The sequence below is a fragment of the Antrostomus carolinensis genome, unplaced genomic scaffold (assembly GCF_000700745.2).
Source record: "Antrostomus carolinensis isolate BGI_N321 unplaced genomic scaffold, ASM70074v2 scaffold21485, whole genome shotgun sequence".
In the NCBI taxonomy this organism is placed as follows: Eukaryota; Metazoa; Chordata; class Aves; order Caprimulgiformes; family Caprimulgidae; genus Antrostomus; species Antrostomus carolinensis.
In genome coordinates, this window is record NW_010315974.1 from 24390 (window position 1) to 38052 (window position 13663).

At 34.7% G+C, this 13663-nt stretch overlaps 1 protein-coding gene across 1 annotated transcript; it reads left to right on the plus strand.

The window, feature by feature from the left end:
• Positions 1-1815: 1815 nt before the first annotated feature.
• LOC104525083 (A-kinase anchor protein 9-like) lies at positions 1816-13355 on the plus strand (the record flags this gene model as incomplete). Its single annotated transcript, XM_010168139.1, has 6 exons — positions 1816-2058; positions 4238-4400; positions 8590-8802; positions 10034-10072; positions 11275-11507; positions 13236-13355. Coding segments are annotated over exons 1-6 (1011 nt in total), but the record flags the coding sequence as incomplete, so codon positions are not given.
• Between the last annotated feature and the right edge of the window lie 308 nt (positions 13356-13663).

Consider the following 13663-nt stretch of genomic DNA (forward strand, 5'->3'; position numbering starts at 1 on the left):
ACTGAAGTTAAAAGTAATTTAAATGCAAATTCAGGAAACCCCCCCTCTCATTTACTAAAGCAAGTAGTCTGGTGGATCTTTTAAATCAGTTTCTGCAATCCGTTTAGTTGCAAATTCATTCTGCAACAGCTTTCTTCTGTTTGAACACGACTTCAATTAAAAAGAGATGTTTGGTTTTTTGAGGTCTTTTTTCAGCTAAAGGCCTGGCATTACATAGTAACAAAAACATTACATAGTAACAAAAAAGGATATACAGGTACTCCCAAGATCTCAAGAAAAATGTAGTTAGGCGTTTGTAGGAAATCTTGCGTTTAAAGAGCAGATGATACAGACAAAGGAAAACACGTTCGAAGTTTTATGGGAATTAAGAATTCATGCTGCAATTATTAAAGTATTGTTAATTATTTATTCCACTTGGCGCTTCCTTTTTCTGAACATTTTGCTGCTGATCTTCAAATGCAGTGGTTTTGCACATAGCCTTAAATTATTTTATTTTTTGACTGATGTTTTTACAGTAAGAATTTACTTTTAATGATACCAGTGAAAGTAATTAGTATATTCTAAGCAGCTTATTTTTATTTATTGTCAATTGATCAGGGAAGTATATTTTCATTTCATAGCTTTTTAGTAGGGACCTCGGAAATACCAGTAATAGAGTTATTATTTGGCTCAAACACACACACATACATTTTTTTCATTAATATGAATTATACCAATATGGATTTATCCCTGATTATAATATCTGTGTTTTTTTGAAGTTAATAAAATGTTAACCTGTTTACACATTTTCCTACAGTATTAAGTCTAAACACTGATGTCTTTTCTGGCTGTTTTGTAGAGATACTTTGCAAGCATTCACACTTGTCTGCTTTTTAATGTCTTGTGTGCTTACTGGGTTCTATACAGTTCTGGTACATACTAAGGGTTTGTAGGTAAATTGACAATTATTTTTAAATATTCTTAAACTGAATACTTTATAAAATATTGCAGAGTATAAAATATTGCAGAAAAATAATCTAAAACTAATTACAACCTTTCCTCTTAATCAGTTGTGTTGTGCATACAGACGTGGACCCATCTCTTAAACTTAAAAGAGTGAGGGAAACCTGGCAAAATCTTCAAAGTAACTGTTTGAGACCTGTCTGAACACACACTGTCAGACATGAAGTGCAGTTTGAATCTTTACAGGCAAGGCAAGGCATATAGTGGGTGTATTAATTCAAATTCCACCTGCTGGTGTTATGTATAGGTAAATAAATCAGGCCACTCCCCTGAATTCTTTCGGTTGGGAGATACTAACAGGAAGCCTTTAAACTAGCAGAGTTTGAGAAAGTTCTTCCTGTTGAATTAACTCCACGAACAAGAATGAAGACAAATAATAACATACCTGTATTTCTCTTTCGTTTGCTGTAGTGGAGATGGAAAATAATTTTTAGTTTCTGTTCTGCTGGCTTGCTTGTCTGCTGCAGTGTACCTATGCAAGTAAAACAAAACTATGCTTCCTTGCCTTGGAAATTACCTGACAGCTGCCATGGGAAGATTTTTTTGCTTTTTCATGTGAAACTTCTCTAAAAAAGATTTTTAGGAGTGACTATATGAGGTTTTCTTGTACCTTCCTCTATTTTGGATTACTCTGGTCCTGAATTACTCTGCTTGAGAAAGTGATCTGCGGCTTCCTGGTAATTCTGAGTTGGTTTGTCACCAACCATGCTGATACGTGTCTTCAGACTTCAATGTACATGTTCTGTGACAAATCCAGCCTAGCTAATGCAAAATACTTATGTTGAGAAGACAGCAACAGTGATATTTTTTGGAATGGATTCTTACCACACCTACTGGGCATCTAATCTGTTTAGTGGTTTGTGGACTGAAGGCCAAGAAGATACATACGAGGTTGAATCTCGTGTACCTTTACCATATCCTTTTCCTTTCACTGAACACTTGGATGAGAATAATTCTGTAGTTGTAAATACTTCAATTTGTCACTTCAGGCACAAAAAGAATGGGCACATTTTAAAAGTTGTCTCTAAAATCTCCTTGCCTACACCTCCCTATTCAGTAAGTATAAAAGTTTTAAAAAGAAATTGTGTTTTATACCAGCTTAAATAGAAGAGAATGCAGTGAAAAATGATATAAACTTGTCTCTGTCGTTAAAGTTATTATGTACTGCTGACAGGCTTTTTTCCTAGACAGTTTTTAATGGGCACTGAAAAAGCTTTAATTATAAAATTCTCTCTGTTCATTTCTGATAAAAGAAATGTAGAAAACGCAGAGAAATACTGAATTACAGAGATTTCTGATCTCTTTTTAAAGCACTTCGGTGTTACTTGTTACATTTTTCTCACTGTGAATAATTTACAGGGTGGGGTGAGGGGGCTGCGGTCATTTTAAATTGTTCCTTTATGACTTTCATGTGCTGACTATTAACATTAACTAGCACAAGCTTGCTAATGGCTTCCAGTGATCCCATGAAATTTTTCTTCTTAAAAATCATATTCATGTTTTTGCTCCTTTTTGGTTTTGCCCTGTGATATTTTTAATAATACCTTGATTTGTTATTACTGAAAAGAGCTGGAGAATAATTTTTATTCTGAGTTTTAGCTGGAGTATTTGATGCATTTGAGTAAGCCATTTTTTTGGTTGTCTATGTACAATAAATTTATCATGTTTCCCTTTTATGTGAGATGGGTCTTTCATTAAGCACTTCAAAATGTAAGACTGAAGTAAGAATACTCTGTGATTTTTAAAATATTTCAAACCAGTGTGGATATTCAACTGCAGTATTTATACCTTTTTAATTTCTGTCAGAATAAATAGTTCATGGTAATTATGTCCATCTGAAAAGGAATGTTGTAGAAAAGAAATCAAGTATTTAAATTCAGTGTATTATAAAGGAGAATGTATTGATTATTCAGACATTCTTTTCAAAGTGTAATTTTATTTATAAGTGGATAATTTGATGTGCAATGTTCCATGAAATGCTCCTAACCCATTTTTCTGAGATTTTAAAGCAAGTGAATCATACTAGTGAACTTAGCTGGAGATGGTGAGAAAGCTTTTATTTTGGAGAAATTGAGAGAAAGAATAAGTTTACAGAAACTGTAGCAAAGTCCCACATGTTACTCTCTTACAAATATCTGCCAATATCCATAACATTAAAAAGGAAAAGAGAGAAAAAAAAAAAGGGGGGAGAGGAGCAGGAAATATGTTACTTCATTTTCTGAAATTGTTCTTATTCAAAATAAGAGAACTTATTTTGAATAAGAATACAATCCACACTACAAACTCATGCCTGGTTCAGCTCTGACAATTTGTATTTGTGGCCCTAGAAGAGGTGAATGTAGGCTGTAAATGTTAACAGTTGAGAAGTAGCGATCTTAGTAATTGACTCCATTTTACTGTTATCTTGGGTGAACATTTTTTGTAATCAAAACTTCTAACATTAGACTAATGTTCCTTCTTTACTATTCTGCTCTTGTGATTGTAATTTGAATTCTTTTTTAAATTATCACTTTGGGTATGTCTAAACTAAGTAGTAAGTATACAGTTTTATGCTTTTCAGTCCTGGTTTTCCAGTAGTTTATATTAGTGACATTGTGAGATTGCACTACGTTTGTGGTTGTATGCATTAAATATTAACCCATCAGACAAGAAGACAAGAATAAAAAAATCACTGATAATTCTGTTAGGTGGACATAATTGGAAGAAGCATTGCTTAACTGCCTTGTTGGCTGAAAAGTGTGGTGTATTAAAAATACACATTTTCCTGCTGTTCTCATTTATCTTCATCTTAAGGAGAAAAAGAGAATAAACAGCACTTGTGTCAAATTTTATCAAAATGTCTTACAGTTTTATGGAATGTTTTTTAGCCATTCTAAGTATATGGTCAGTGATAGCTTACTCATATTTAGTAAAAAACTGGTATGTAAATAAAGGTGAATCTAGTGTAAACTCATAAACCAGGAATTACCGGAACAAAGACACGGATTTAGCCAGGTGGCTCACTGAGTTCACTATACTGATAAAGCCTATTTTCTTAGACTTTTGTACTGAGTCGATCTTCCTATTGTAGTCTGTGAATGTGTGTTCAGTAAAGGTCTTATTGAATGCCCAGTGACGTTATGTGAGACTTCTCATAACACTGTAAAGCAACTGTTAATTAAATACTAATGATAGAGCAGTTATTTATCAGAAAACCATTGGTTTATGTAACTTCTGTAATTTTTTTCCATGGTAGCTTGAACATGCTAAAATTACTCAGACAGAACTCCTGCAAGAGTCCTTCAAAAAGCAACAAGAGGCCACAGAATTTATCAAGTATCAGGAAGAACTACAAGAACGTCTTAATGAAGAAACCAAAGCCAGAGAGCAGTTGGCTTTGGAGCTTAATAAAGCTGAAGGTGAGTAGCTTCTTTGATAAGTTGTTGAATTTTGCATTCACTTGTCTATTAATTCGATACATTGCAATTTAGATACATTTATTTGCAAATTTTAGAATGTTATTTATATATATAATTTTCTTAAATAAATACATCTATATTATATGAATCGTATTCTTGCACAGATGAAGCTACAAAACTGTTTAGTATTGATGTATTTGAGAATGTAGGCAGCTTTTACGCCTGTTGCTGCTTTCCTTGGAGGATAATATTTTTGTCTTGATAGTATTTTTATTCACAAATCTTCACTAATAAAGTAAAATAGACTAAAGCATTAGGACAAAGCAGAGAGGTTAGTGTTAAGTTTTATTTAAAGTAGGAATCTGTCATAGTATCAGAGATATCTGCATAGGTTTAATACTACAAGTAGCATTTTAAAAAAAACAATAGTAGAGACTAATTTTATTTATTAAAAATAAGTTTTTATTATGAACTTACCTCTGTTGATTCACCTTCTGGGTCTGTATTTTTTGACTTAGTTAGATTTTTCACTAAGAACTATGGACTTGCCTTTTCATTTACAATAGATACATTTCCATTTCTGCAGGACTCTATTGCAAAGAGTGCATGCATAATTGTATTTGAAGACAACATGCCACAAAACAAGGCGTGCTTATTATTCATTTTTTATTTTCATATTTTTGTAATTTTTTTTATCCTGTTATCACCAGATGAGCAATAAATCAAAAATTAGTTAGGTTCTTCTCTTGAGCAGTGTACTGCACTGCACTTCTGTTATAAAGTTTGCTTGTGCAAACAAACTAATAGCAGCAAAGAAACTGCAGACTCTTACTAGATGCCAGTTTGTAGGTAATGGGATTGTCTGTATGTAAATGAAGGCAAAATTTACCTGTAGAATTTAGTAAATGCTTGAAATATTCTAACAGAGCGTGGTTTGTAAATATAACAGATGAGTCAAGTATATGCAATCCCAAACATAGATACAGGCTGGGTGATGAGTGGCTTGAGACCAGCTCTGAAGAGAAGGACTTGGGAGTGGTGGTGGAAGAGAAGCTGAACATGAGCCGACAATGTGCACTTGCAGCCCAGAAGGCCAATAACCGTATCCTGGGCTGCATCAAGAGAAGCGTGGCCAGCAGGTCGAGGGAGGGGATTCTCCCCCTCTACTCTGCTCTCATAAGGCCCCACCTGGAGTACTGTGTCCAGTTCTGGAGCCTCCAACACAAGAAAGACATGGACCAGTTAGAATGAGTCCAGAGGAGGCCACGAGGATGATCCAAGGGCTGGAGCACCTCTCCTGTGAGGACAGGCTGAGAGAATTGGGGCTGTTCAGCCTGGAAAGAGAAGGCTCTGGGGAGATCTTATAGTGGCCTTCCAGTACCTGAAGGTGCCTACAGGAAAGCTGGGGAAGGACTTTTCATAAGGGCAGTTAATGACAGAACAAGGTAAATGGCTCTAAACTGGAAAAGGGTAGGTTTAAATTAGATATTAGGAAGAAATTCTTTCCTGTGAGGGTGGTCAGACACTGGAACAGGTTGGCCAGAGAAGTAGTGGATGACCCATCCGTGGAAGTGTTTAAAGCCAGGCTGGATGAGGCTTTGAGCAACCTGGTCTAGTGGAAGGTGTCCCTCCTCATGGCAAGGGTGTTGGAACTAGATGATCTTTAAGGTCCCTTCCAACCCCAACCATTCTGTTATTCTATATTTTTTGCTGGCAAAGAAAATATATTAAACAGAAAAATCTAGTGAGAAGTATGAAGCTGTATTTTGCACTCTCAGGATTTTATCTAATAATGTTTTATTTGGGGAAAAAAAAAACTTGGAAGCATATAAAATGGAAAAAATCTTCAAAAAATTTTAACTGGAATTTAATTTTAATCAGAGCAATGGCAATGTCAGTTTATAAGACTTGACAGACTGTGTAGATTTGGTTCATGAACAGTTCTAGAATATGAGATACAGAATTTTATATTAGTTTTAGCTCTTGATTGCACAGTTAAGCTTTTAAGTTAGGTGCAGATTTATGGCATGTAGAGATTTAATTCAGTTCAGTCTTTTGCAGGAATTCAGCTAATTTGTCCCTCTTACAGCGTTAATGCTTTACAACTGAATTAATTTGATCTTTTTTCATCCTTTTTTCTGTGAACTTCTGAAATTAATGCACTTATAAATGACAGGTACCTTTTTGTGTGTGTGTTGGTAGAACAAAAATGCCATAGAGCTCTATTTTTATTCAATTTCTTTTGCTCACTGAACTGAGTTGTGAGCATACTCTGACAAAGCCAAACTACATTCTCTTATCAAATTCCTTGCATAGGTATGCAGAACAATGTCTTTGTTCATTATACATCTGATGGTACTCTGTCTTCTCGTGAGATAAAATGTGTCATTTTTGATCACTTCTTTCTTATCACAAAAACTGCTGCGGCTGAGACATTTTCAAACCTCTGATGTTTTAGTGGTATCAGATACGACTTATCTAATGTGATAGAAAAGCTAATGCCAGTTGGTTCACTGAACTCTGACAACTTTCATTACATATCTTAAAAAAAAAAAAAGGAAAGAAAAAAAGGCAGGAGTACCTACCACAACATGTGATCTTAGCAGACTTTCTCTTTGTTGTTTATACTTTTTTGGTGGGTGTGTGTGTTCCATTTAATGTGGCAATGCCCTCTCAACTTCCAGTCTGTTAAGTACTCATTGTGAACAGCATCTGATACGGTGGAAATAACTACTAGAATTTTTATTGTCTCAGGTTTTTGAAATGCTGTTAATCGTGTTTCTAGTTCAGCATTTTTTGTTTCAACAGCCAGTCCCTGTACACAGCTGTGTTCTCTGTGAATCCAAGTCTGGAAAAAAAGATTGGTCAGCAGTAAATGATTAATATGCATGAGGACCAGAACTGTGTTTCTCAGACTGGATATGCAGAGACCACTGTCACTTAATTTCCTTCTTGATTGCCTTCCTCTGATAAGGAGCTAAGTGCTCACAGAGGTTTTACTTTGTCTACATTGATAACAAATGGAAACATCTTTACTTTTCACATATTCTCAAGCCAGGGTAAAGTCCATTTTAATACTGGCTCAAGACTATAGATTTATACCGATGAAGTACTTCCATATGACAGTGGCTTGATATTGAAAAAATACTACTTAGATTCTGTGGATTTAGTAAGAAGAAGCCTATGAGATAGGTGTGTGTGTCCAACTGAGAAAGTTTAGGCATTGTATGACTGATGTCCTATCTGTCTCCTGGTATCATCAGTATCAAACATGACAGAACACACCTTACCGTGGAAATCTGGGATACCTATTTAGTACCTTCTGTCACTCAGTAAAAATGCCTTTTGTGTTCAGTGGTTTGACACTTTTGAAAGGGCTGATGTGAATCTTCTGAAGCCAGTACCATTACAGGATCTTAGTTTAGTTTGTATAGCCCTCAAGAAAATTGTTTTTTTTCTCAAGTCTTTAGCTTTGTGCTTTTCTGCATCGTTCCAAGTTGGCACCATTTCTTACAACTGTAGTATCATTCATAAAGCTAAAATAGAGCTCCCCCTCAGATTCCTAGATAGACTGCTCCACTATGAACCAATTCTTAAAAGCACGTAAGGCATGTTCTTAAGATAGTGTCCCAGATTCTCTGTTAAAATGATCATTAGTTGTTCTGTGCTACTTTAAAAATTGCACATTAATAGTAAAGAAATTAAATTGTTTCTTACATGTCAGCTTTACGGTGCTTTTGGGAGTGATTCAGGTGCTAAACACAGACACCTATGTCCACTTCTGGTTCCTTGTGATGTTGGAGGCATCTGTATTATACCTGATGTACAGGAGACCCATAATCTTACAGGAACTGTGGTTTGAGGTCAGGCAAATATCTTGAGGCACCTAAAATGGCACCTGGCACCTGAATTTATTTGAAATTTCTTATTTCTCCTGTGTTTATTACAAACTTATTTTTCCTTGGCTTTGGAGTTCATGTTTGCTTCAGAGGTCTTGTGCTGAGAAAAAATTAAGAGCTATATTTGATCTTTTGAAATTTGTTCATCATGGAAGCAAGGACAGGAAGTTGTCAGGTGCTGAATATCTAACGCGTGTTCATGTGAGAATATTATAGTGACTTCATCATGCAAAAAATTCAAATTGTTCTTTATTGTCTCTTAAATTTGCCCCAAAATTGATGTTCTACAGGCCTCATTGATGGTTATGCAGATGAAAAAGCATTTCTGGAAAAACAACTCCAGGAAAAAATAGATTTAATTGACCATCTTGAGCAAGAACTACTGTGTACAGGTAACAAATTGCAGGAGTTAGAGGCTGAACAGCAGCAGATCCAGGAAGAAAAAGAGTTACTTTCCAGACAGAAGGATGCCATGAGAGCAGATGCTGGGCCAGTGGAGCAGCGTATGTATTCCTTACTATCTTTCTATGAGATTTTCTTATACTTTCAAAAAAAAAAAAAAAAAAATCTTGGTGAAGGTTTTTTTCCCCCTCCCTCTTTGTAATCATTAAAAAAAATGTGATAGGGCAAAATGTGATATTTTCATACCCGATGCCTAATGTTAGCCTGATAACTTTTCTTGATATTTAAACAAAAAATGACTGAATTTTCAGAAGTGTTGAGCAATCACAATTGTTCTTTAAACCAGCAAAAACTGGCTACTTATGAAAATCTGCTTTTATTTGTATTCGCTGGACATGGACTATCTTGAAGTTAGCACATATGGGTAAAAATACTGGTCTAAATACTTTCCAAACAGAGTTTTAGAGGGACTAGCAAGCATACCTACCAAACATGATTGAACTACATGTGATGGCCATACTTATTTTATACACAGAAGATAAACTTTTCTAAAAAATTCCTATTTTGGGGAAGAATGGCACAAAAGTTGCATGATAAGTAAAGCTTGTTATTTACCAGCAATGAAATGAAAACTTTCAGCACTAATGATGACAATTCCAGGTAAATAGCATGTCAGTGTAATCTGCCTAAGTGCTTACTTAAAAAAAGCATTTACCTTCATGAAGTAAATGTGTCTTTTAATTCTTCCTTAAACATATAAATTAAAATAATATTTTATATATGAGAGGGGCAGAAAATTAGAACAGTGGTGTTTAAGAAGTACTGATCTTTCAAGGATTGCAGTGCTTTCATTGTACATAGCAGGATAAAATTACCATTTTATTTAATTTCTAAAAGTTTATAGCAATTTAAAATGTTCCTATTTTTATAAATTACATATCTCGGTGTGTATTTGCAGTTTCCTGTGTCCACTTCGTGTAACATTGAAGTTTTAAGAACAACCTGTTGCTTCCTACTTTATAGTAAACAAGATCTTTGTCTATGACTCCAGCTTACTTATTTATTATATGTTTTAGGTTTCTAAATATTTTTGTTATTTTGATGTATAACAACTGCAAGGATAAACAGTTCTATAAATATGTGTAGGTAATTACATCATGCATACCTGAATAACTTATCACATACCCTAAGTTATCTCAACAACTTTGTCATTGAATGCCACATCTATCTTTGGCTTCATTTTCTCTTACATTGTTGCACCACAAGAAAACTATAGCTGGCATGTGAATTACTTTGCTTCTTTTTTTGTTTTCTCTCTCTCTATTCTCCTAGGCCTAGTAGATGCTGCAGTCGATGCAGCTTCCCAAGCAGGTGTGTCTGTATGTTGCATGGCCAATCTGTAACTGGGTGGAAGACTTACACGTACTGACATTGTTAATCAGGATTATTGGGCTTTTGGCTTACTGACATTACTTGTAATTCTTACTGGCCTGCAGCTTTGATGTTGTATTTCAAACTCAGTTTTACATTTTGCTAACAACATTTCTTATAATTTCTAAGCATAATAAGCAAATTCATGAATAACCATCATCTTATTCACCTATGAATTATATACTTAGATGGTATCGGAGGAATATTTTTGTAGCCTTTTTTTATTATTTTTATTTTTATTTCCAAATACAGTTGAGTCATTCATTATGATAACTAAAGACTATATTATATTGATATATATTGGTTGACCTAGAAATGAGAATTGGTTAAATATGATGTAAGATGATGGTGCCCAAAGAATCTTTCTTCTGTACTGAAAGGAAATTGTATTGTTTCTGTCTAAATATCAGTCACGATTTAAAGATTCTCCAAATGTAATTGCACTTTACAGTTTGGATTTTACCTCAACGGATTCATATGGTTAGTTAATATGTACTTCAATGGGCTGTGGCTTAAGAGTCTTAATAGAGTGGTTTGGGGCTTTACTATATAAGCTTGCCAGCATTTGCATGAAGATTCAAAATTGGGCATCCATGCAGGCACTGATTTTACAAAGCTCCAGTTACAGGTCAGTAATTTCCCTCTCTGTCTGCCTGGCAACCTCGCTAAGTCCTTCAATATTTCCTTCAAATTATTTGTATGTATCACATTAAATGATGAAAACTGGGAGTGGGTTGATTTTACTGATGCTGGGGATGAGAAGAGGGTTGGGTTTTCTGTACTTCATTATTAACTCCCATGCTGACTCTAGCTGTAGTTTGGACCTATGCATTTTCATTTCTTTTCAATTATACAAAGACCTTTTAATTTATATGAAACTTAAACAGGGAAGTGATCTGATAGAATTTCACACAGTCCTCTGAAGACTAACTAAAGGATAGTAATTTTAATATGAATTTGCTTTAGTGGTTATCTTGATTATTTCTCAGAAGAAAATAATACTTTCTAAAAAAGGAAAATAGTAAAAACCCAAACCAGTTCACATCCTTCTGCAGAGTACAGCATGGATACCCTGGGGAGTGGTTTTGCTTCATAACTAACTATTCATATCTAATAGTGTGTGATGCTTTTTTTATAACCAGAATTGCTGGAGGAGACAGAAAAGCTAATGAAAGAAAAAATTGAAGTACAGCGTCAAGCTGAAAAAGAGTATGATTACCTTCAGAAGCAAGTGAAAGTCTTGGAAATAGACTTGGAAGAACAGGTCAATCGTCTTGTAGAGCTAGAGCAAGAAAAAAATGCAGAACTAATGGACTTAAGGCAGCAAAATCAGGCTTTGGAGAAGCAACTTGAGAAAACAAGAAAATTTCTAGATGTAAGTATGGTAAAAGGCTAGTTTCAGGAAGGTGGGCACCTGTACTGAAGTCTAATTCAAAAGGAAATGCTAGTTTTTTCAGATTTTTGAGCAAACATAAAGAAGTACACGATAGTAACAGTGCTATGGGTTACAGTCCAAGAATTTAATTAACGTCTTAAAAGTTGAAAATTCATTTGAGATGCTTGCTTAGGCCTGCTCTATCTTTCTAAGTATAATTCAGTAGGCTTCTTAAATGTTTATAATAATGGGAAACTTCTAAAATGAATGAGGAAATATAAATTTATGTGACCTTCATTTTTAACAGTTTGTGGAATTTCCATGTTTTTCAATAAAGTCTGTTGGAATTAAGTAGTCAGCTTTATTTGTACTCTGAAATAAAACATAATTTCTCTACATTTCTCTTATAGACTTCCTTCATAGTATCCAATAACCTACCTCGATATTAAGCTACACCTTCAAGCCATTCATATTATATGCTTATTCACAGTGGCAGCTGCCTCTGTTGTACCCAGCTTCTTCCTGCCTCAGACTCTCTGCAGTTTTGTTTTAGACTCTACCCTGTTTTCAGCTAACACTATCTTCCCCACCTCATTCTTTTCCCATTTTACTCCTATTAAGTGTCCTATGCTGCTGTTTGGAGAAAACTACTGTTCCTGTGCCTTTTCAGTTAACTCTCTAGCTGACAGCTGTAGGGTGGAATAATTTTTTACATAATAAATATAACACCCTGTGGCACTTTCTCTGCATAATCTATTACTAAACAGTATTAAAGGAGATATCTTTCCAGTTACTTCTTAGCAGAAACGGATTTGCTTTATTTAATTTTCTGCAGTTACAAGATTATTTTTCTCACTGCAACTAGTGTGTCATAATAGGACAAGGTTCAGAAGTAAAAATTCCTATTACAAGTCCCGTGGTCACAAATGCATTATGGTTTGAGATTATCAGTAGCATGAATGGGAGAGTTATGGACTACTGAGATGAGTAGCTGTTTGTAATACCAACATTAGAATTCTGGTATTTCCTTGAAACAGCAAGTGAATTTTTAAAACCTACAGCTTGTAAAGGTTGGGGTTTTATTCCAGTTTCCTGATATTTTTGTGAAATATTTTGTTGCTAGACAGAAGTGTACCTCTTTGTATCAGATAATTCGGCTACTTTATTTCAATGCATCTGATAAGGTTTGTCTGTTTTGCAAAGTGGTGTTTAAAGGTGATGCTCCACTGGATGCTACCAGTTGCGCATCATTTCCTGTATAAAGCTGTATTTCCCAAATGTCAGACTGGGATATAACTGAAACTGGTCAAAAGTAAAACTGAAATGCAAAATTCAAACAGTTTATAATCTTGTTGTTGGCTCCTCATCAGTATTAACATTTCTCTTTCTGCTACCTATATCAAAGACAGACATTAGGAAATAATAAAATATTAGCTTGTTACCATTTGTGTGGTGTACCTGAAACAGAAGACACAAAGCTGTCATTTTTGTGAAATAATACTGGATGTATCCATGCTGTCCTGATTTTTAATTTAAAAAAGTGAAATTTGTTGCCCCCGATGATGAAATAAGTTTTTTTTAATAGTAGTTGTGGTTCTGATACATTAAAAATACTGAAATACTGTTACTAGTCTCACAGAACATAACAGAAATAAGAAGTAGTAATATACTTAATGTAGATAATTTTTAAATCAGATGGTGGTATCCACATAATTTCTTAACTTTCAGGAGCAAGCAGTTGACCGAGAGCATGAGAGGGATGTATTCCAGCAAGAGATACAGAAGCTGGAACAACAGCTTAAGATACCGCAAAGGAGTCAGCCTGTCAATGAACATCAAACCAGAGAGGTGACATATTTTATTACTTGTACTCAATGAATATAAATGACAAATTAACAGCTGTTAAGATATTGTAACAAAGCTATTTTATGGTGTAACCTAACCTGCATCCATTTACAAGCCAGGAAAGTAAATCGCCTCGGATGAAGGGTAAGGTATTGAGGGAGAGTGGTGAAACTGTGTTTTGCGGGTTTTTTTAGGCTCGTTGGTTGGTTGTTTTTAGTAGTAGATGTACAGAGACTTCATAACTTTCAGAAGGGCTCTTTCATATAGCTTAATTTAGAAAATCCACTGTTTCAAAAGTCTGTGGAATCATT